The following is a 23398-nucleotide window of genomic DNA, read 5'->3' on the forward strand; positions in this document are numbered from 1 at the left end:
GGCATAATGTAGCCCAAAAGATATCAGTCTAGTGGAGGGGTGAGTTTAAATTCTGGTGAAATTATACTTTTAGTATCATTTTTCTGTATTCTAGTTGCAGTTCAGATCAGTATCTTTAACTATATGTGGGATAAAATCTGTCCATTCCCATCAGTAGCGAGAATTTAATGTAAGAAGATCTAACCTATTTTTGAATCCTACCATGTAGTTGGTAAGAAGGTTTGCCAGTTGACCTTTCTGACAGTTCATTCAATGAAACCCTGCTACTATTTCTAAGTAGTTCAAAGGGGAAAAAAAGTTTAGTTCAGTGTCCTCTGATTTCAGGTAGTTAGCAAGTAGTTTTTTCAAGAAAAATGCTGCTTTTGAAATCCAAACAGTAATTTGAAAATGTGATTATAATGGAGTGTTTGAGCAATAGGAATTAAAGGACAATTGCCCATTTTTGCTGTTCTGATCTTGAAAGTAAATTAGAGCATCTCAGTATGAATTAATCATCCAAGAATATGAATTTTTCACTGCCAGTATTTCTGCATGTTCTAAAAGTAGCAATCTGCACTGTTCTCTTTTCTTGGCTGGATGTCACTCCTGTGCTTGTCACAGATGCTTGTATATTAATCATCAGTTTTACTAGTGATAATGGCTCAGACACTTTGAATGTCACGAAGTACACAGAGATGTTAATAAAGATCATTAAAATGCCCTAGTAGAATATTTTGTGGTGCACACTGGCATGCCTTGCACAGTATTAATTGGGAAAATACATGCTTTTCACAGACGTACAGTTACTTTCATTTGTTTTCTTGATTTGTGGTAAGAAGTGGAGGATTCATATTTAAAAATAGTTATGTTAATATGCAGTTTGACCCCAAGTGTCCAAGAATGTGCTGTATTTCTTCTCCAGCTGGAATCATTGCTTTCATACATGATGAAGTATTTGGTAAGGCTAGTGGGTTTCACTGTTAGACTTTCTGACAACAGGATGTGTCACTTCCTTCCTTTGTTTCAAATTCAATAATTCAGATATTGACTGAATTAAGATATTCCCTTCACATATTATAGAATAATAATTGGAGCATAGTGATGAGAAATGTTATCCTGTTGCTAGCTCACTTTTGAAAAACACTAATTTGCCTTTATTTTTGTGTGTTTCACAGCCTTCTTTCTTCAATAACATATTCTCCCAAATCTGAACGTAAAACACCTGAGCCTTTAATACCAGCAGACAGTGATAATGAAAAGGGGGAAAGGAATGGGAAGAAAGTCTGTTTCAGTGTAACAGGCGATGAACAAGAAGATTCTGGTCATGATACCATCAGTAACAGGGATTCTTACAGGTAATTTTATTAATAATACCTTTATTTTTCAACTGAATCAAATATGGAAGCTTATAAAGTATCAAGTGGTTATGAAGACTATTAGAATATGATTCTGACATTACTAATGGAGGAGTAACTAGCTGCAGATGTGTGAAGTAAAGTCTTATGAATACAGATTAGTTATTATATCTTAGTCGCCCAAATCTGGATAGGATATCACAACCAAAGATGTAAAACCTTACTTTAGATTACCTGTCTTACAAAAACTGGAAATAACTGGTTATTATATGTCCAACAATAAACCAAATATCTACCATGGAAAGCAAGGTGATAGCAAGGTGATAGAGCCGCTGTTCTTTCTGATCTAAAGAAAAATACAATATTGATCAACATATATTTCTCACCTTCTTTCACTCTAAATACTGTAACATCAACTCACCTCTATAATTTGAAATGCATACTGTGAATGTGAAGATTAATAATTTTGAAAAGGAAGGAGTAATTATAGCAAGTATGGTTCTTATATAGATGATACTCTCTTGCTTAGAGAAAATTGGCTAATGATATAAAAATGAAATTCAAATTTTAGCTGCAAGTAAGATGAGGGTTCATTATTTGTTCAGTATCATTATCATGCTCAGAAATTAGAATCTCAGTAGGTTTATCATTCTTCTACAGAACTCTGTGTTGCTGAGATCTCTTTCCTAAACTGTATTTGATTACTGCAGCCTGGTAGATATGAACTCTGCATCAGAGTAGAAGGAGAACCACACAGATGTAAACACAGGGATTGTTTGCACAGATTAAGTTCATTTTGTTCTTATCATGGTGAACACACAGGCCAAGTTCTTGGTCCAGCAGCAGTGTATTTAGAGTTTCCTGCATGTTCATGATGTTCAAACTGACTGTTCATGAGTTGCTCCAGTGATGTGTGCTTGCTCCTGTTGAGAGGTTTCCCAGCTGGCACAGGATTTGTATGTGGAGAAAGAAGGCGTGACCCAGGACATGAGTGTCTCTTTGTTCAAAATATTTTCTTTATTCTTATTCCTCTCCTTTATTGTCCATTTTGGCTGTGTAGGAATAATAAAACCTAGGGTTCCATATACAGAATAATCATAAAATTTGTGCATTAAGGACAAGTGTTGGAGTGAGATTAGAATTTTTTTTCTTTGCTTAAATAATTGTATTAGTCAATACTTAAAAATCTCCAGCTCTCATAATGCCACAGTGGTCATTATTGGAACTGTTTGGCTAATTTCAGCCATTATAATTCTCTCATTTTGTGTAGAGTCTCCTTCTAAACCTTACAATACAACACAAAAATCGTGCAGAATGATACAGCAAATGCATCTAATCTGTTTCTCATTTTCCTGTGTTTTATTTTCTCGTGCTTTGCACAACCCAGTTTTAATTAACCTTCATCTCCCCTTTGGAGACTTTAATAAGTGAATAGAGTTAGTTAGAAAACATTTCTTAATATCCAGCCAGAAATTTTTAATACTCCTTGGGACTGTTCACCCACTATTAGGAACATGTTGTTACTGATGTCTTTTCATCTATTTAATGGTTATGGTTGTAATTACATCATATTGCTTCATTTAAAAGTTTAACTCCTTCACTTACCTCGTTGATTACAGGTCCAAAACATGTACATTAGCCAGGAAATGTAGGTCACTCTCCCTAAATTAGTGAAAAGTCACTTCTGTATCTACACAAATAAAGAAAACAAATAGGGAGCACATGTATAACTGCAGTGTTATTTTAAGAATGGATGTGTTAATCTTGGTGCGTGGGTACACCCAAATCATAAAACAAGACCCATATCATTATGTATAAACCTCCCTTAAGTATACTTTTACATTATCTTACATTCACTTGGGTTTTTAAGACTCCCTCTGCTGGATAATTACTTAAGCATCTCCTGCATTGAAATGAAATGATTTTCATATGGCTAAACAATTCTGAAGACTTTGAATTCAAATGTATCTTCATAGGATTTTTAGTACAAAAGTCCATATTTTACTCTGGTTTTGCTGCAGGAGCTAGTGTATCTCCATGTATTTTTTGTACAGAACAAATTGTTTTTGAGAGAAAAGAGCAGAAAAAAATTACAAATTTAAATCCCAAAATCTCCCCATTAGACCAATGTGGGTGAGATTTCGTACGCATAGAAGTTTTGACTGAAGCCACAGATGTAAATGTCTATACATCTCTTAAAAAAGAACAGCTGGAAGAGATGAGATCATGAACTGTTTTGGCTGACAAGGAAAACAGTTTGTAATTTCAGTTTTGGTGCTACTCAAATGGATCAAATCTCTTGTAAACCCACAGTGAGACTCTTGTTATGCAAGTTGTAAAGACTCAATGTTTGTATTAGCTGTGCACCAGGAGAAAATATGAAGTAACTAAAACATTTGAGGCCACAGAATCAAAAATTACCACTCATACAAGAAAAGTTGGCTATTTTGCATTCAAAGTCTGTATTACTATTCTGCAAGTACTTGTTCACGGGTAAGGGGAAGGGAGATAATTGAAGCATCTATTTTGGGAATCTGGTCTCCTGAGTCTTACCAGGACTGCAGATTAAATGAAAGTCTAAGCATGGGGATCTTCATTGTGTATAAAGAATTACACAGACCATCTCATCATTAAATTTAGGATGGAAAAAGGGAAAAAATTTCCATATTTTTTTTACAGAACCTGTGTTAAAGGACATAGCTTTATTTATTTTTTTTTTTGTTTTGTGTTTTATTTTCAAGCGACTGCAACAGCAATAGGAACTCCATTGCCTCTTTCACCAGCATTTGTAGCAGTCAGTGCAGTTCTTATTTTCACAGTGATGAAATGGATTCAGGTATGTTTAGAAAAGTCATCTATGAATCTGTCTTCTCTTCCTTTTATTGAATTTTATTATTTTCATTTGCCTGGCAGTTTTATTGTTTTCATTTTAAAAATTGCATCCTCCTTAGTAATAGAAGTTCATAATTTTGCTTCTGCCTAGCTAGTGCTGCACTTAGGAATCCTTCTGTAAAAGAGAGCCAGCATTCCATTATCTCTGTGAATAGACTGTATTAGAGGTCCTGGAGTCAGTGCTTTTCATGTCTTTCATGTCTTGACAGTGCACTGTGTTGCACAGAGTGAGGAGCATTTTAGGTGAGTGTGGAATGCTCTCCTAGGTGGTGTCAGCACCTAGGCAGCAGGATATGGATCTGTGTGTTTATAGGAAGGAATGTGAGACCACATAGGAGCACATTCTTGTTTATGCCTCGACAAATTGGATTTAAGTAATTGCAGCTGCTAATAGGAATGGGATGGAATTTAACTGCATGGAGAAGGAGGTCATATACTCAAGGACTAATAATAAAAAAATATTTGCTCTAGGTTGGGAGTTTATCATTTGGGAATGATGTAGGAAAAGAAAAAACTGAGCATATTCTGAATATGACCCACCAGTGAGGCCTGGCCATAACTTTTATTGCTCATTGTATCAGGAGAGATATTTTCACTTTGAGCAGGAAAGTGTTAAGACACTATGCAAGCTATCTGAGATACCTTGTGAATGACGCAGAGTAATGTGAATAAGACAGAATTTCATTTCCGGAAATGATACATGCTTACACAGCAAAGCTAATACAGAGTAAAGGATGAAGGACATAATGAATTGTTAATAAAAGAGGAGACCCAGGGTCCATATCTTCCGCTTAAGATAAGAATGAGCTGATATACTCTTGTGTAGCATCAAGCTGATGCCTAAAAGAACATGTCTTTGCTAGCCACGCACAGATGTAGTGCTTTAGATGACAAATACTGCTGCTCAGGGAAACTCACACTCTCTGCTGGCTTAATTTTCAGCTGGTTCCAAAGCTAACCTGGTTAACTCCAGACCAGGGGTTTTGGGCCCTGTGCTCTGTTGCAATTAAAATCCTGTGGAGAAGTATAATGGTTGTAAGGACTAGAGGAGCTAAAAAAAAAATCAAGGACAGAAAAGTGCCAGTAAAGTGTTTCACTGACATAAGAAAAATGAGTCTAGATTAACCTTGAATAAATTTGAATTATAAATTATCAAGTGGCTACTTCTTGTCTCTAACCAACATCAAGGAGGAAAACCAGTTTTAAGCTCAATTTTTCAACCTTTTTTGAAAAAGTTCAAGGTATGTTACCTGTTGTCTGAAAGAGCAAATGACAGGGAAGTGACCTAAAAGAGTCCTTCTCCTTTGCACTTTCTTAGGAAATGATGTGGTATGTGCTGCTAAAACTTCATGTCAGATAATTTGGGTGCTGTATTTTTGCTGAATTACTAAAATCTCAGAACCATTCAGTTAGTAAGAACATTAGGACTGTGAATTATCTGTAGAGTTCTTATAAAAACTTCACACTGAATGCAGTTCAGTGACTTTGTGGTCTGCTCTGTTGGCTTCACACTACTCGGCCCTTTAGTCTGGAGTTCTAGTATGTTCTCTAGAAGAGAAATATGTTCTAGAAGAGAAGAATTGCATGTTCTGGTCGCAGAACTGTTGAGGTTTCAAGGGAACTTTTAAGATGATCTGGTCTAGTCTCCCCCTCAAGCAGGCTCATCTAGAGCAGGTCTTCCAGAGCATGACCAGTTGGGTTTTGAATTATGGTCCTTTCTTTAAGAGCTATTTCTGTATTATTGGGTAACTAATAAATGCAAAATATGTGGGGAGAACAGTTACTATAGTCCTGACAGTGTTAGCATCAGTCTGTGTGCAAAGCAGATTATCTAAGCTGCAAAGGTTTTGGAAAACATCCTGAAGCTTCTAAACAGTTTCTCATTTTAAAATATTTTTCAGGTGATGAGCTTCCCATAAGTGTTCGAATCTCCCATGATAAACAGGACAAGCTCCATAGCTGCTTGGAGCATCTCTTTGGTCAAGTAAGAGATTATTTTTCTTGGCTTCGATACTCATGTCTGTGCTTGAGCTAAAATGTCTTTAGAAAATACTTCTTCTTTTTAATTTTGTTTCCCAATGTTTACTGAGATGGTATGTATTTACTCGTTTTCCCTCAGTTTTCTGTAAATAGTCCAAAACTGCAAATTAAACAGGCCCTTAAATTTAGTCTAACATTCTCCAGTTTGTTACTTTAACTAGAGCCATTAGGTAAGAAAAAATCCAAAGTTGTTCGCCAGGAGTCCACATTTCTTACAGAAAGAATTTCTAATTGTTGCTGTAAAAAGCATCTTTCTCACAGAACCTTGATCCCAACAGGTCGATTCAATTGTCAATCTTTTGAAAGGACCAGCTGTGATGAGGGCCTTTGAGCAGACAAAGTACTTCACACCAGGTCGAGGCCTCCAAGGTAACATTTAAATCTAGCTGTGAGAATGAAAAGGCAGCTTGAAGGGTCCATGGCAATGGCTGTCCACTCCTTGAGCTGGTGGATTTAAAGAACTGATTTTGCTTAATCTTGGTATATTCTGCAATAACTGGTTGTTGAAGTTCATTTTAAATAGATATAAATTATTAGTTCAAAACTGGCTCCTTATATTTTATTACATAATGTAGGAAAAAATTTCAAATTCAACTGAATTTTAGACTCTGAACTGACTGTTGTATTGCTGAGGTTTTTGAAGCAAGAAGCAGTGTTGTTACATAAATTGCAGGTATTTTTAATACATTTTTGTCACAACTACTGGAGCCATTCATGATCTATTTTATTACTAATGCCATATTTTTTATTATTTTTGTAGTTATATTATGTTTGAAGTTGATTTATGAATAGTTTGTGATTTATAGTCACAGCGATATTTATGCCAAATATGTACTTATATAAATATTACTGATTGCTTAAAAAGAAATATCCTGTATGTAAATTCAGACACTCTACTAACACTTGTATGGTTGCTTAACTCTAAAGGTATGAATAAGCATCTGGTGGTGGTCATAAGTGATGAAAAGGAGAAAGGACTTCTTGCAGTAGACTGAGTTTGAAAAAACAGAAAGAAGTTCAATGGGAACCTGAATGTTTTATTAATGTCAGTAGTAAAGTGTATAGATCCCACACATGTCTTTTAGCAAAGAATACTGGTTTTAGGTGGCCAGAGGGTGTTTTTACCCCAGTTACGAGGTTTTACAAGGCCTGAATTACTACCTGCTAAATGAATTTGCATGAAAGAGCGTATAATTTTATTTTTTTGCTTTCCTTCTTTTGGGTGGGTTTTTTGTTTGTTTTGTTTTATTTGTTTTGGTTTTTTTAGTTAGTAATTTTGGTTCAAATTTAATTTTCTGATTGAAACAATTTTTCCTCTGAAAGTTCCAGGGTCCCGCTTACCATGCACCTTGTTATGTACCTGCTTCAGAAAGAATCATGTTTGGGGATGCTGCTCACTCTCTTCTTAGACTTGAGCAGGGAGCTTAGATGACTGTTAGATCTGTCACCGTAGCTTTAACTAGAGTTAAATAAGTTGCCAACTCCTTGAGCAGTGAAAACATTTAGGAAGAAAAAATGTCTTACTGTGACTTTCTCAGGAGGCTTAAGCAGAAAAATTCTGTTTTTGTCCTTGCTTAGAGTTTCAGCAAGAAATGGAACCAAAGCTCAGCTGTCCAAAGAGGCTGCGACTCCACATCAAGCAAGACCCTTGGAACCTCCCCAGCAGTGTCCGGGGCCTGGCCCAGAATATCAGGAAATTTGTTGAAGGTCAGTAAGAACAACCTGGTCATAAACAAGCACTTCATTTATGATACAGAGGGAAGGGGAGAGGTACAACTGCTTCCTGCTGCTTCTAGGCAGGATTTGTGGAACGCAGTGTAGTCTACAGACAGGTTGTACTCTCAATAACAAGGTTAGTGTAGTTTATCTCAGCTGTCTTGTACTTACCCTGTTGACTTTAGATACTGAAGAGAAAATACTCTTCTGACAAATGAAAACAAAGGAATCATATGTTGGATGTGGTAGGTTTTTCAGTTGCTAGGTTTTTCAGTCCAGTGGGCTTGCTTGATTTGTCACAGAATTTCATGGGACTGATACACCAAAATGAGGCTTTTATTGAAATTAAACTATTTTTTTCCCCCACTGTCTTAACTGGAGAGATAAAATCTCTGCAGCTTTTGTCCTGTACCTTGGTCTTCTCTGTGCTTTTCTGGAATCATTATCTCTCCTTCTGCTGTAAAGCCATGGTTTTCATTTAATCCATCCCAACTGATGGATGGACTCCTCCTCTGCCTCCCTTCCACCACTGTATAGAAGTTACCAAGTACTAGGCTCCTCTTCACCACCAAGTGACAGTGTGAGCTGAGTTTTAGGTTTTCTCTCATGTCTTCCAAAGAAAGTAACTGGCCTTTTCCCTCCAGAATATCTTGCCTTTAATTCCTGCTTTATTTCCTGTGCTGCTTGATAAAGAAACAGAAATAAAGAGTTAAAATTATTTTTTATAAAAATGCCTATTCTAGGATTCTGCATGGAACAAAAACTTAGGACTAGCTTTTAATTATTTGTGTGTGTGTGTTTAGCTTCTTCTGTTTGTGGGCTAATTGCTACAGTGTCCATTAAAGAAACTGTTAAACATCAGACCAACGGGAAAGAACTTTGTGATAAGTTTTATTATTATAAACTTTCAAAAACCAACCAGCCAAACCAAACAAACTCTTCCCTCTCTGACTTGGCATTTCTCATTGGAGATACATCATATTTTCAGACCCTGGGTGAGAAAATTATAAAAACAACCTCATAAATACCTCCTTTTTGAAGTCAACAGTGGATTGACTCTCTATACTAAGAATACTCCTTTTAGTTTAATGGTGACTGTCACTGAGTGAAAAATTAATAAATAGTTAAATTAATAAATAGTTTTGAATCCCTTTTTTTTTCTACAGGTCCTTCTTCAGCTTAAACAAAATTATTTTGAAGTATTAATCAGGGTTTCTTTCAAAGTTGAGGAGGAATGGAAATGTGTTGTGAACAATCCTTCCTTGACCCCTGTCAGAAGCTAAGCTGACCAGACCATTTTCCCATAACTTGTTTGCCCATGAATAGAACTAGTAGACCTAACCCATTTGAGCGGTGGTCATATACCCTCAATATTGAGCTGAGATTATTCAAAATCTTGTGGGAGAGTTTGTCACATCCAAATGATTTACTACCCCTTTCTAATATAAAAATTATTTTTACTGTACTCAGCTCAATACTGAGAAACAACCAGCAGCTGGATTTAACTGAAATCGGGGGAACAAGAAGCAGGATTAATAATGTTTTTAACAGCTCCATTTTCCCTTTGTATCTTCATTTCTTGATTTCTTCCTGCCTGTCTTGCCATCATACCTTGTGTTCACAGCTGATCTGGATATCTAGGAGAACCACCAGTGCTGCCCTGAGCTATTTATGGCTGACATCCTAACACATGGCACAGAGAGTTGTCGCCCCATTTCCTCTCTAATTCACTTGATTTAGAAAAAAACCCAAAAGGTGCCACCTAATATGACTGTTTAGCTGCTCTTATTGGAACAAGTTGAACAATGTCTTGGGATTTTAGAAGAATCTTCCTGTTTGTTTTTGAGTACAAGACAATATTTCAGTAATTGAGGAAAGCAGATACATTTTTCTCTTCTAAGAGGAAGTAGTCAAAGGAGACCACAGATACAACTTCACTCACTGTGGGCAAAAAAATGTAATTAAAACTTCCAGTTGTTGTAAACATACTTAACCATTATTGCTCAATGCTAAAGTAAGGATGAATACAATAAATTCATCTTCTTATTGAAAACTGACTAATTTTTCTTTTTATAAAAGTATCACAGGATATTTTAGTTTTTTATTCATTGTTCTGTTGCATTGCATAATCTATTAGATTGATTAGTGCATTAAAGCAGGAGACATGGGAGCCTCACAAAGATGAAATGTTTTAAGTCCTAGATACTAAGATTCCTTTTATTTACTTTGTTTAATAAATATGACGAAATGGGAAAACTCAGGATGCCTTGAGGATGATTTCTCTGGTCTGTCGGTTTTCTGTTTATTAGTGTTCAAATTCAGAGAACTCCTAAAAAAATTCAAGAATGTTTGCACAGATTGAAAAAAAAAAAAAACAAAACAGAAAAAAACCAACCAAGCCTTCCTTGACAGTAAAATTAAAATATAGCTGGACCTTGCTTTGTCTCATTTCATTTGCCTTATCATATCATTACAGAAAGAAAAAACTTCAAAACTTCAATGGTTACAGTAAAAGTCCAGCCTAGAGAGCTAATCTAGTTGCTAGCATTGAAGAGTTCTCTGAAGTAATATGCAGGTTCTAAGAGGATTTATCTGGAGCTAAGTAACTAAAGAAAATCATTAAGTTATTTCTTGGATTGACTGGGCCTAATAAATTGTTAAACCAATAAAGCTAAAGATAAGGTGTTGGCACAGGCAGATCTTTGAAGGTGAAGTACTTGATTTTGGTGGGGAGGGCAGTAGTCAGGGCAGGAATTGGACAGCCACCAAACTGAGGAAGAGTAATGTAGGTACTTGATTGTGAATCTGTGTGAGATATGCATTGGAAAGCACAGGAGGAAAAGACTGGAGTAGGAACCAGGAAAATGAACAAGATGGATGGAAAGAAAGGGACTCTACAACAGAAGAGTGTAAACAAAATAAAGAGAAGGAAACATTTCTGTAGTTGCTTTTCCCTGCACAAAAAATAGGTAAGATTCTTGATCAAAGGAAGAGGTGTTCTGGAGCAAGCCAGATTTCTAGCCAGCTAGTCATGTAACTACATGAGGAAGTGCAATTGTTTTTCTAGCACTGTAATTTTAAGTTTAAACAGGAAATATGATGCAATTGAGAAAGTTCTCATCTATTTTAAATTAGGAGAGAGGTATGACGGAGCCTTTCAGTTATTGAAGGTATAAAAAATATATTTAAATTTAAATAATAAACCATGCAGTGCAAAATCTGTCTTTTTGAAATATTTTCAGGTGTGAAAAACAAAATAAGACTAAAATCTAGCCTTTCCTGGCAAAGATCAGAATAGCAGAATAATGTAGGGTTTTTTTAAATAAAGTACAAAAGAATATTTAAAAATAAAAGAAACTGAAGGCATCTTGCATTACAAATCAGAATCTAAGAGAAACTGCTAGGGGTTTATTCCTTTCCATACAACATGTAGCAATAAGGAGTGAGAGCTTTCATAGCAATTGATATTTGTTGAAAAGCAAATGATTGACATCCAAGGTTCACTTCTAACCTCAGGTAAGTAGACATATCATCCAAAAATACTCTTTTGCCTGTGGGAATATTTTGAAGCACAGAAGACTTATAGCAGTGATAAAAGAGAGTTGCAGCATCCTGTGATTTCCCCATAAGCAGGAAATCATTATTTATAGATACCTCAAATTCTTTTGAATTTAGAGATCCAAGAAATGTTATGTGAAACAAGCTGCAAGTAATAGCCTGGATGTATCTAAGTTATTGAGATAAAAGCTGTATTTCCCTACACTCTCTTTTCAGTTACTAAGTTATGGTCGGACTCCAAGACGCCAGGTTATTAATCTCTGTAAGGGGTTGTGTTTTCTTTTTCAAAAGACATAAGGCTAAGGCAATGACCTAGAACCAGGAATTTTCAGGAATAACTAGTAATTTTTAATGTTTGGGTGTTGGTATTTGAGATACTGTGACAGTAACAGTGTAGGGGGAAATACATTATCGAATTATATTATTGTACATATAGCCAATTTCAGCCCTGCTTGTGCCCTGAACAGGGCTTTGAATAGGACTGCAGAGAAACTTAGGGGTGTGAGAGAAGGTTTGGAAAGATGTGAAAGCATGTGAAGTAGTCTTGTGTTCCTCCAAGTAATACCTGTAGGACAGGTACTGATGTGCTGAAAGTTTGGCACTCTCTAAGGTTATGGCAGATTTTAACCTTCCTGTGTCTTGCAGCACTGGTTAACATATTTAAATTTGTGATCTGGTACATAAGATCTGCACTTCCTTCAGCCTGCCTGCAGCCTTTGAATAGCAGCCCCTTCAAGGAAAAATAAAAGTTGGGGGGAAGTGTAAAGAGAGATAAACCCATATTTTTGACTGTGTAAATTAATGGGTTTTTTAAAATTTGTACTTTTTTACTTCATAGATTGTTAAGCGAAAAGACATTTTTGAAGCAACATGAAATCCTGAAGGATGGAAGTAAGGTGAAAATGCTGTTGTATTTTTCCTAAAGGCTTCGGTATACATTAAAATAGGGATAATTTGAGATTTTTGGTTATGAGCAAAAGAGTACAAGAGAAGGAGAAGAAAGAATTAGGGTAAAGTGGGAATCAGTGAAAACTCGTTCTTCAAAGTTTTGGGGCTGGAATTCTTCATATAGGGACTTGGTCTGGCCAGTTGCTACACATGTGCTGTAAGATAGCAGCTGCCTTTTCGTGTGTCTTTCTCAGTGATGGTTCTTTTGATTGTTATCAGTTTTTATCAAGCCATATGTACAATTAAGTGAAGTTGAGGTTCATTACTGTTTTGTAGGTGTGAATCAGCATTGTTTAGAAAGAAGCTGGAGTTAAGCTGGTATGAAATGAGAAACTGTAAATGCAATATTATGTTGGTGAAAACACTTTTAACCATTACCTTAAAGTATTTTCTTCTTTTTCTTTAAGAGGTGAAGGCACGAATACTCTTGGCACTTCTAGAATATACAGGTAATTTTGCTTGTGTTGGGAGGGAGGGAAGTGAATGTGGATGGTTTGAGATACTTTTTGGTTTTGAACAGACATACTGTGTTTACATTAAGGGTGAAAATCTCAGAAATGATAAAACCTGATAATCAGCAACTTCATACCACTGTTTAGAGTAAGGATTCCTGAAGAATGCAGTTTCAGATATTTTTAACAAACACTGCACATTCTTTTTTTCTTTTTTTTTCTTTCAATGCAAAATACCTTATGTGGTCATTTACTCTAGATCTTGGTAGATAAAGTAAGAACTAAACAGTCAGCTTTTGCACAGTGTCTCAGCTGTCTGTCTTCTTTGGGCGTTTCCTTATTTGCTGTTTTTCTTTTCATTCCCATCTGTTTCCAGATTTATATTGCTATTTTAACCTGTGCCTTTCCTTTTGTCTATTTTTAGAGAATATTTAAGTTCCTCCTTTCTGGAAGGACTCTGATTATTCTCTGTATTAATTCTACTATCATGCCATACAGCATACAGCTTAAAATACACAAAATAGGGATGTGTGTCTGCCAAATTAATGTCACTGCATCTGTATTTAAAAAATAATATCTGTGGCACAAGTTTCTTTACAGTTTGTAGGTGCCTACATGTTCAAGCAGACAGTCCAATTTAACTGTAAAAGCTTATTATTTTGACCATCTTATAGCACTACATGAATGCATGATTTAATTATTTTTGTTATCACACACAAGAACAATTTTATAAAGGGCATTATAATCTTTCTTTGCTGTCAGATTTCATCAAAATATTAGTAAAGTTTTTAGTAATTCCTCATTTATCCTAAAATAGGAAATGAGTTGAGAAAATGTACTAGACTTGATTTTTTAAAAGTAGTTTTCCCTAATTTATGTTGTTTTATAAGTTGGTAAACTCTCTGGTTTATTTTGTATAAAAACATTTTTGTAAAAGGACCCCAACGGGGTCTTAAATTCAGTATCTGATGTTCGAGTAGTATTAAATGAGATTCAGAAATGTGTTTGAGACACAGGAGGGCTGCTTCAGGAGCAGGAAATAGAGAGGAAGCCAGCTGCTGTTAGAAAGAAGGAGATAAAATTCAGCAAAGTGAGGAAACAATGTGTGTTGGGCTCAAATCCTGAGCACTGTTGGAACATTGTAAAGTTTTTTGACAGTGGAGAAGCCAGTGGGATTTTTGAAGCTGGAGATGTGTGTAGTTTTCAAAGATGAAAATCTCTATTCTGGATTTCTACAACTTGAGAGAGACAGAGAGGTTGATTTGAACAATCAAAAAAAAAAACCCAAAAACCAAAAAAAACCAACCAACCATTAAAAAAAAAAACAAACCAAAAAAGCAACAACGAAAAACCCCAACAACAACAAAAACCATTGAGTCATAGTGCATAAACAGTAGTGGTTTGGCCATTTATGGAAAATATTCCCAAGGTTCTGAGAAACTGTCAAATAGAACAGAAATGATAGCAAAAGAGTCTTCACTATTATCAAAAGCTGAGGAAAAGACTGAAGATCTCAGAGGAAAATAGACAGAATGAGGTTACTTTGAGAAATATTTGGAGTCCAAAAAGCACATTTTCAAATTTGGTAGTAACTTTGTGACTACCGAATAATTTCTGCTGACTTACCCAGTCATCAGAATTCTTGTCAGCTCCATAGAAAAGCGGAAAAGGACCTAAGCCTCTTAGAGGCAGAGCAATCTAGTAGCAAAGACAAATATTTTAGGCTTCAGAAAGACCTCTGTATCACCTGATCTGCTTCTCTTGCTCTGAGAAAGATTAAGTCTACCTGTACCAGTGTGATTGATGTTTGCCTAACAGCTTATAATGATAAAATTACTTGAAGACCTTCAGGAAAGAGGACGAGAAAGAAGCGCTGAATATTTATCATCACAGTTTTGTTCTTTATTGGGAATATGTTTCCCTTTCTAATTCTTTTGACTTTTAGCTAATCTAATACCTATGCCCTTCAGAATAAATTGGTAGGTTAGCTAGTCCCTAATTTAAATTGCCTGCTAATGTTCCATAGCTCTCTACCTACAGACCTTTTCTAGACTTTCTTAGCACCATCAATCTCTGCTGTTTTCTGGATATGTGATGCTGCTCTGTACTTATTTTATAGATTCACATTCATATAAATTTTATTTGGATAGGTTGTGTTCTGGTAACAATGCTGTGCTTTCCAGCAGAAAGCCTTCATCTATCCTCCCCAGCTGGTAGGTGTGGAATAGGCCACATGATGCAGTCAGTTAAGAGCTTCTGAGTGTCCTTGCTTTCTGGTGCAAAGTAAATGTTTGTGGGCCCAGCTTGCTCTCACATTGCAGCAAAGAGGTCTGACTTGCCTCCGTTGTGTGACATTAATAGTACATAGAATTTATGGCATGTACATTAAAATCTAGGAGAGAAATGTACATTGTCTATAAAGAAATACTTTAAATTCCAGATTTGAAATACGTTTATATGCAATTTTAGAATTATAATATTTTAATGAGGAAAATGGCAAATTGAGTCATGGAGTACTATTAACTAGAGATAACATTAGGCTGTAAACTTGTAAATTGCGTGACGTAAAAATGATGTGCTTTTTAGATAAGGAATTCCAGTCTAGTTTCATTGCTGTTAACTAATCTCCTGTTTAATTTTGCTTTTGGCTCTTACACCTCACAGATAGTGAGATACAGCTGAGGCGAGACATGGTCTTCTGTCAGAGCCTGGTGGCCACAGTCTGTGCCTTTTCGGAGCAGCTGATGGTGGCCTTAAATCAGATGTTTGACAACAACAAAGAGTATGAAATGGAGACCCTGGAGGCCAGCAGAAGGTGGTTGGAACAGATTGCCAGTGCAGGTCTTCTCCTTCATTTCCAGTCCCTGCTCTCTCCAAACCTGGTAAGACTCCTCATGTCTCATGTTTGGTCAGAGCCTCTTTTCGTTCCCTGAACCAGGGACATGGTTAAATAGTCTAAGATGTAAATCTGATTTTCTGTGTCCTTTTTGGTAATCTTGGTACTTAGCTGCTATTTGGAAAAGTTACAATTCTGATACTTACAGGTTTGGGATCTGATACAGATAATTACAGCTTGGCTATGATATGGGGAATAAGTTTTCCACAAAGACAGTATTCTGTTTGCTTTGAGTTAGCAGATAGTGAGTTTAATCTTGACTCCTCACTGCTGTTGTAGCTGTTCCCTGGGATTGAATGTGGTATTAGGTGATAAGCAGGACTTAATTTTGCAATTAGCAACGATACAAGATAAATAAAGTACCTGGTTTAGGTAATTTTATCACCCTTTTCCCTAAAAACTATAGGTGTATTATAGTAGTTGAAGGAGTAAACGTGCTCGTCTATTTTGCTCCTGTTGTGTGGAAAATCCTTGTAGCCTGTCAGAGTAATTGGAAATAGACTGTTTCTTCACAAGTCTTGGAAAAGAGCCATGGTTTAAGAAACAATTAAAAATGGGACATGGCTTTGTAGTCCCTTAATCCTCAGTTATCCAAAGTGCTTCTTTAGCTATTTAAGATGCTTCTCACACTAGACCGGTTCCTGCTAACCAGAGGAACTATGAAACAGTCTGCATAGACTTTTCCATGACAGTCTTGTCTACCTTTGGAGTTGGTCCTTAAAAATAAAACTCCATGTAAATAATAGATGATGTTCTTAATATCAAAGTTGTCCTTGTCTGTCTTGGCAGCAAATTGCTGACATAAGAAACCTTAGAAGCAGAAAAAGCCAATACAAATAAAGGAATTTCTAAATCACAGTCATAAAGTCTCAGTCTATGCTATTGTTGGAGAGCCAGTGTGACCAACTACCTCACAGGCAGCTGTTGGCAATGGTGTGTGCATCATACAAACAGGTATAATCAGGGCCTCAGAGAAATGGAGAAACTCTATCCACATGAGGAGCATGTGAAGAAGGCACTGCCTGGGAAGCTTGGAGTCACGTCTTGAGTCCTGGATGCTTTTTGCAACGTGTAGTAGCAACAGGTGGTGCAATACTTAAAACTCAAGAGTAAATTCCATTGGTGCCTGTCTAATATTTTCCTTGTGCTTTGCTGTTATGTTACCACAAAGCAATTGTTGTCTTTACAGCTCTGAATAATTATTTTTTTCACTGCAGATTGCAGTGATTTCCTTTGTAGTGAAAATGTGTGCTACTAAACTATTTTCACATAATCAGATATCTGCAATATGCATTGTCCAATTGAAAATAAAGTTCAGTCTTTTCTGCCTAGCAGTTCTTAACCAAGGGAATTGTATTTAAAGGCAGCTTTTTCAATACCTTCTCAGCACTATTTGGCTTACAAATGATCTGTGTTATTTTAAACAAGGGTATTTGAAGGAAATTACACTCATTATGGCCAGAGCTCAGCAAAGAATGAGCAGTTGTGCAAGAGTTTCCCACGCTGCTCTATGGTATTCAGGCTATTCTGCTGACAAAATCACTCTGTCCATAGACTTCATAAATTGATCCAGAAGACAAGATATTTCTAGCAGATTTGCTTTTTCATAAGTACAAGGGGGAATGCTATTTCACTATATAGATCAGGGAAAATAATGGGGTTTTTTTCTTCTATCATTCTGTAAACTATAATTTATTGTAAATTTATGGACAGCTATTTATTATTCTTTGCCATCCTACTGTTTCACTTCTTAGAGGGGGAAAAACGCATGATTCTGATTTCCTTTTGGCTCTTGCTAATCTAAACAGCCAGGGGAGGGCTGTATAAGGAATAGAATTACTTTAAGTGATTATTGATTTAAGCTATAATTGGTCTGCACAGTTAACTCAAGATAAACATAATTGTAGATTACTATTTGCCTTTTTGAAGGTTCAGTTAAATGACTTGAGAAATCTCTTTAACTATCTCTTTAGCTCTGGGGTACACAGAGTGAACTATAAGTGCAAATCAGAATATTGGCACATCTATGTACTTGATTTGTGCCTAGAGTTTTGCAGGTGAAGTGCAAGTCATCCTGAGCTGTAAATTCTCTGAGCTTCTGGTTCAATTATTGGTGCTTGGAGTGGACACAATAAACTCTTATATGTTGTTCAGGAGTGAAATCCTAAAGCTATGGAAATTTTAGAAGAAAATTGCTTAAAAATTATAGTTTTCACATTTCCCTTCTATTGCTTTACAAGATAGACCTGGTGGCAAGACAAGGTGCTAAACTCTGGTATCTTACAGAGTAATGACAGAATGACTCGATTAAAAAACTTGAGAAATAATGGTAGCTATAAACTACCTATTAATTTACTGTATGGCGTGATAAAATTATTTTAATAATCCTGAACTAGTAATAAAAGGGAAAATGTCAATAGAAACAAAGAGATTTATCTCATCTAGGAGTTAAATAGGTTATACGTTGCAGCAGTGAAATGTTGTGCAACACTCTAGTTAATTTTATGTTCTGCTCTCTTATATTATTTCTGGTAGGGAAAACATCTGGCTGAGATGACCTTTGCAATTTTTATTTTGCCTTTTTTAGGCTGATGAACAAGCTATGCTAGAAGATACATTGGTTGCATTGTTTGACTTGGAAAAAGTTACTTTCTACTTCAGACAATCAGAGCCAGAACCACTAGTTGCAAGTGAGTAATTAATATCGGGGTTTTACTGGTTTTGTAACATTTTTTGTTCCTAGAACATCACCTCCCACAGGGAATCTTATACAACTTGGAATTATGGAGAATAAGTATATGTATAGCTCTCCTGATACTTCTAGATGTGCTGAAATACTGCTGTCATCGGTGACACTGCAGAATCATTATCTAGCAATGTCAGTAACCCTGGGGGCAAAATTGTTTGCTTAGCTGAATTTTGGGAGTATGAACATTGGGAGTATGTGACTGCATCAGGAAAGTCCCTGGAAGACCCAGCTGTTGTTGAATAAATGTGTAAAAATAGCTTGAAGGTCTTGGTAGGGAAACACAGCTGATACAAGATGAAGAAGCATAAACCACGTTTCATTTTGTTGTGTGAAAAATAAATTACTCTTTGAAGAGTTCCTTGAGAGGACAGGACAGGCACTATTAGGTTCACTTTAAATTGGGCAAGAAGCTTTCTCTGAGATCTGCTGCTGCAGATGATCAGGGTCCTGAACCCTTCCTCACAAAACTTGCCCAACTCAGCAGGAAAGGACTGTTTTTGCAGTCTGCTTTTCATACACTTTGCTCATTTTCAGCCATTCCTTTATTAATATATGTTCAGCCAGTAGATATTGTCCTCCAGTGAACTTCGTTTGGTGAGCAAAAAGGCCTCATTTTTTTCCTGTCTCGTAAGTCCCCTGGGAAGGGAGGAAAGCATGTCTGCTTCACATCAAGCCCTTCTGAAACAATTCCTTTGCTGGATTAAGACCACACTGGAGAGAACTTCTGCTATAACCAAAACCAGAAGACACAAAGCTGCTCCACAAAGCTGCCTCTGCTTGGGAGAATTCAGTAGCTCAGGGCTGATAGTCAGGTAGGATTTAGGCTGTGTAAGACCATAGTTATTTTGGTTTGATTCAAGTACGACCCCTGCTCAAAGAGTTTTCTGAAAGAAGCCCTGCTAAATCCAGTAACAACATGGAAATGCAGTTCTAGGAGGGCCTCCTAATGTGGAGTTAATGCTGTACCTGTGTCATGAACTGTTCATATTGCAGGGTCTTTCAACTGAGGTGTCTGTGCTAATAAACAGGAACACCATGTGTTCAAGGATTGTAATTAGTTCTGTATCTTTTGGTTTAAATGCTGCCACCACAGTCACTCTATGTTTACACCAGTCAAGAACTGGTAATTTTTTTTTTCAGTTCTGATTCTGCATAATCTATAAGAGAAAAGAAGTATTTTCTTATTACCATAAGTAGTGAAAATGTTCCTTTGTAATCCTTGTAATCTTTACCATTTAGGTACAATGTGATTTATGCTCACAGTAAAAAAAAATATGTAATAATAATACTAATACAAGTCACTATGTTTGTTGTTACTGTTTTCAACTTGGAGACTCATCTATGGAAACAATGTATAATGAAAAATACTGAATGTTGTGTCTGGTGTGATTTTTTTATCTAACTGCATGAATTTTGTCTGCAGCAGTTTCTGGAAAAGAATGTGTCATTGCTTACAATCAAATTGTAACACTGGCTGTATTTTCAGATGTCCCAATCACATACCAAGCAGAAGGAAGTCGGCAAACACTGAAGGTTTACTTCTACCTTGATGGTTACCACTTTGAGCAGCTTCCACAAAGGCTGAAGAATGGAGGAGGATTTAAAATCCATCCCGTGCTTTTTTCACAAGGTAACTTGAGGTTAAGTTCACCCTGCCCTGCTTTTTTCACATAATAGCTAACTTTAAACTCTCACTTATTTATTCTAATTTGGATCCTCTGTAAGCATAAGGGTACAATGCTTATATTTAGATGTTGTTTAATGTGGGCATTTTTTGAGGACTTTGAATTAAAATGTAAATTGAAGAAATTCAGATGTCTGTAATAGAAATTTATAACCATGCCTCTATTTTTTAAGTTTATGCCAGTTACATGATTCCAACCACAAAGAGTGAATCTTCATTTATCAACATTGTTTTGTTCTTTTTAGCCTTTAATGGACAATAGTCAGACAATGAAACTTGCCCTTAAAAGTGTTTTTCTTTTCAAATGTTATCGTAATCTTTTCCCATTACTTCATATTTGAGGACTAAATTGTTATCCCCCTGAGAATTCTGTCTCCTGAAAATGTTATGAAGAGTTAAATAGCATTTTCAGGCTTATGTAGTTATTGCTCTGCAAACATTACAAAGTGAGGAATGGTGGCACTGATGCTCAGACTGCTCATAAATTGCAGGCAGCCTGCATTAGCTGCAGTGTCATTACAGCCATCAGGAGTGTGAAGTTTGCTCCACTGAAATGGTGAATGTGAGCTGCTGATTGCCCTGAGCCGCCTTTGATTTCACAGGGAGCTGAAAATACTCCACACCTTGTGAAAGGCTTCCAGGGTCTCTGTGGAATAGGCAGAAGTCAGGCATACAAATGAAGTTTTAGAGGGGAGCTTGGTCTCTGATAGACAAGGAGGATGTAAAAGAAAATAGTGCACAGAAACATAAATAAATAGCTGAACTTAGAATAAAGTTACAACACACAATTTTTTAAAAAATAAGATCTCTGGAGTTAGATTTTGAAACAAACTTCTGAAGACTTTAGTGGTTTTCTTTTGAATAGATTGATTTCAGTCATAGGGAGAAACGAGAACACTGAGCAGGAGGCAAGTTTCAGTAGAGCAGACAAAAAAAGCACTTGAGAGAGAACAGAAAGTACCTTGGTTCAGCTGAATTCCTGGAAATGCTGGGTTTTTTTAGATTGGGGAGGGGGTTTGGTGTGTCATGGGATTTATTAAGCAAAATTTTTTCCACTTCTGTTTCCAATAGCCAAAAAAATTTGGTTCTTAGGATAAGCATATCTGTAGTCAGCTAAAGGAAAAGGATAAGGATCCATTCAAGTGTTTACATCTGCTTAATATTTTTCAGTGGAATGGAAAGTTTCTTCTTTCTTTATCATATCAAATGTCTTTAATTTTCAATGATCATCCTCTAAAATAGTCCATTCGACTCCAAGAATAAGAAGTCCTGGATAAGTCTTTAAATCCTAGTGTAAAATCTTTATCTTGAGGGTTTTTTGTCTCATTAATGAGTGGATTGGGATTCTATTTTTCACTTCTTTCCTATGAGGTTTGGCTGACCTGCCATCAAACTAACTCAGTAGATTCCCATCTGTAACTGAAATTTATTAGCTACAATGTAGAAATCTTATTTAAGTTTCTTTGTGAAGTGAATTTTTTGCTCCCCCAATCTAAACATAGGTAAGTTGTTTCCTGCCTAAATACAATGGTTGATGTTATTTTCAAATGGAACATTTAGAAAATCATGGTTTTGGGATACTTTGTCAAAGGCACAGGTCAGTGCACAACAGACTGTTTATCTCTGTGTTTCTCTATTCTGAGTGTCATAGCTCCATGCCTAAAATTACAAGTCAACATTTAACATGATTGGCACTATAATATTTTTGGAAGTTTTTTTGTTGTTTACCCAGGCTGTATTATCTATCTCATCATTTGTAAAAAAAACCAGTTTTGCTCAACCACATACCCAAATGTGTACCCATTCAAAAGGATCCTGGTTTGCAGGACTGGGGCTGTTGAGATATTGCTATTGGCATTTAAATTTCTCCATTTCCTGCATTAGACTTAAGATCTCGACAATAAATTTAAAGACACTATTTAATATGAAAATTCTGTTTATTTAAAATTGTTACGTATTGTCTTAATTATATATAGCTTTAAAATTTTTTTTAGTTCTTCATAGAGTGTTAGAATAGTTCACATGGGGAGGGACCTCAGGAGACCTCTGTTCCAACCTCCCACTCGTAAGAGCAACAGCTGCAGCATGAAGCCAGGTGGCTTGGGTGTCTAACAAGTAGGATCTTGCAAGCACTCAGGGACAGAAACTGTACAACCTCCTGGGCAGCCTGTTACTCTACTTGACTGACCTAGTGGTGAAAAAGTTTTTTCTTTCTTTTGAGTTGAAAAGTCTCTGACTTCAATTTGTGTGGATTGTCAGTTTGTACCATTGTGAAGAGCCTGGCTCTTTATGTGGCCCTGTACTTGGATGCCATCCACTGCTTGTCCTAGTTTGGCATCAGCTGCAAACTTGTCTTATCTCCTCCATGTCAGTGATAAAGACACTGAACAACAGAGATACCTGTGATGCTCTGCTCAGGCTACGCAGTAGTGGGCCCCTGGGCAAGCCATGTCCCATTAGCCACTGATTCCACACATTCTTCCAGGTTCTTTCCCAATTCTATGCCTTCAGACCATAATATCCTATCTTGGATTGAAGGCTGCCATAGAAAACGTTTTTGTAAGGAAAGCTTCCTTACAGAAGAACTTTCTAATATACTGGGTAAAAAAAATGTTGAATCCTTCAGAGAGTGCAGGGACAAAGCACACAGCATGGGAGTCCCTGCTGCACCTGTGAGCACCCCACAGAGGCAGAACTCTGAGAACTCTGTTCTCCTGCCAGTCCTCACAGATGACTGAGTTTCCCGGTTGGATAATCTAATTGAATAAAACCAACTTCGTGCCAGTAAAATAAGCAGTAGGGATTATCAATTCTGTTTGTGTTAACATGCTGTTATAAATTGAGTTCAGTGGATGTTTTTGTTTGAGTTTTCTGGTGTGACTTAGAACCAAAGAAGAATCAAGTCTGACTGTTGAAACTTAATATTTTTTGCACAGAAGTAGAATTACAAACTGTGAAAGCACAGAAGGGGAGTGCAATTTGCATGTTCTTTCATAATGAATGAATTATTTATTAACTGGTCATATTAAGCAATACAAGCAGAATTAATATTCTGTGTGCAGCTGAAGCTGTAAGGCAGCAGCATGTTTCCATGAAAACTCTGCTTATGGCTTGCATTTTCTGATGGGG

General features: G+C 36.4%; 1 protein-coding gene across 2 annotated transcripts in view; it reads left to right on the forward strand.

The window, feature by feature from the left end:
* Nucleotides 1-23398, forward strand: part of PREX2 (phosphatidylinositol-3,4,5-trisphosphate dependent Rac exchange factor 2) — a 172747-nt gene that overhangs the window by 102531 nt on the left and 46818 nt on the right. For both annotated transcript variants that reach the window (XM_030944089.1, XM_030944088.1), the window contains 9 exons: nucleotides 1155-1334; nucleotides 4076-4170; nucleotides 6128-6210; nucleotides 6545-6635; nucleotides 7845-7973; nucleotides 12896-12937; nucleotides 15605-15822; nucleotides 18424-18526; nucleotides 20072-20215. In XM_030944089.1, the coding sequence (XP_030799949.1) occupies nucleotides 1155-1334; nucleotides 4076-4170; nucleotides 6128-6210; nucleotides 6545-6635; nucleotides 7845-7973; nucleotides 12896-12937; nucleotides 15605-15822; nucleotides 18424-18526; nucleotides 20072-20215 (1085 nt within the window). The remainder of the gene's footprint in view (nucleotides 1-1154; nucleotides 1335-4075; nucleotides 4171-6127; nucleotides 6211-6544; nucleotides 6636-7844; nucleotides 7974-12895; nucleotides 12938-15604; nucleotides 15823-18423; nucleotides 18527-20071; nucleotides 20216-23398) is intronic.

The sequence above is a fragment of the Camarhynchus parvulus genome, chromosome 2 (genome assembly GCF_901933205.1).
Source record: "Camarhynchus parvulus chromosome 2, STF_HiC, whole genome shotgun sequence".
NCBI lineage: Eukaryota > Metazoa > Chordata > Aves > Passeriformes > Thraupidae > Camarhynchus > Camarhynchus parvulus.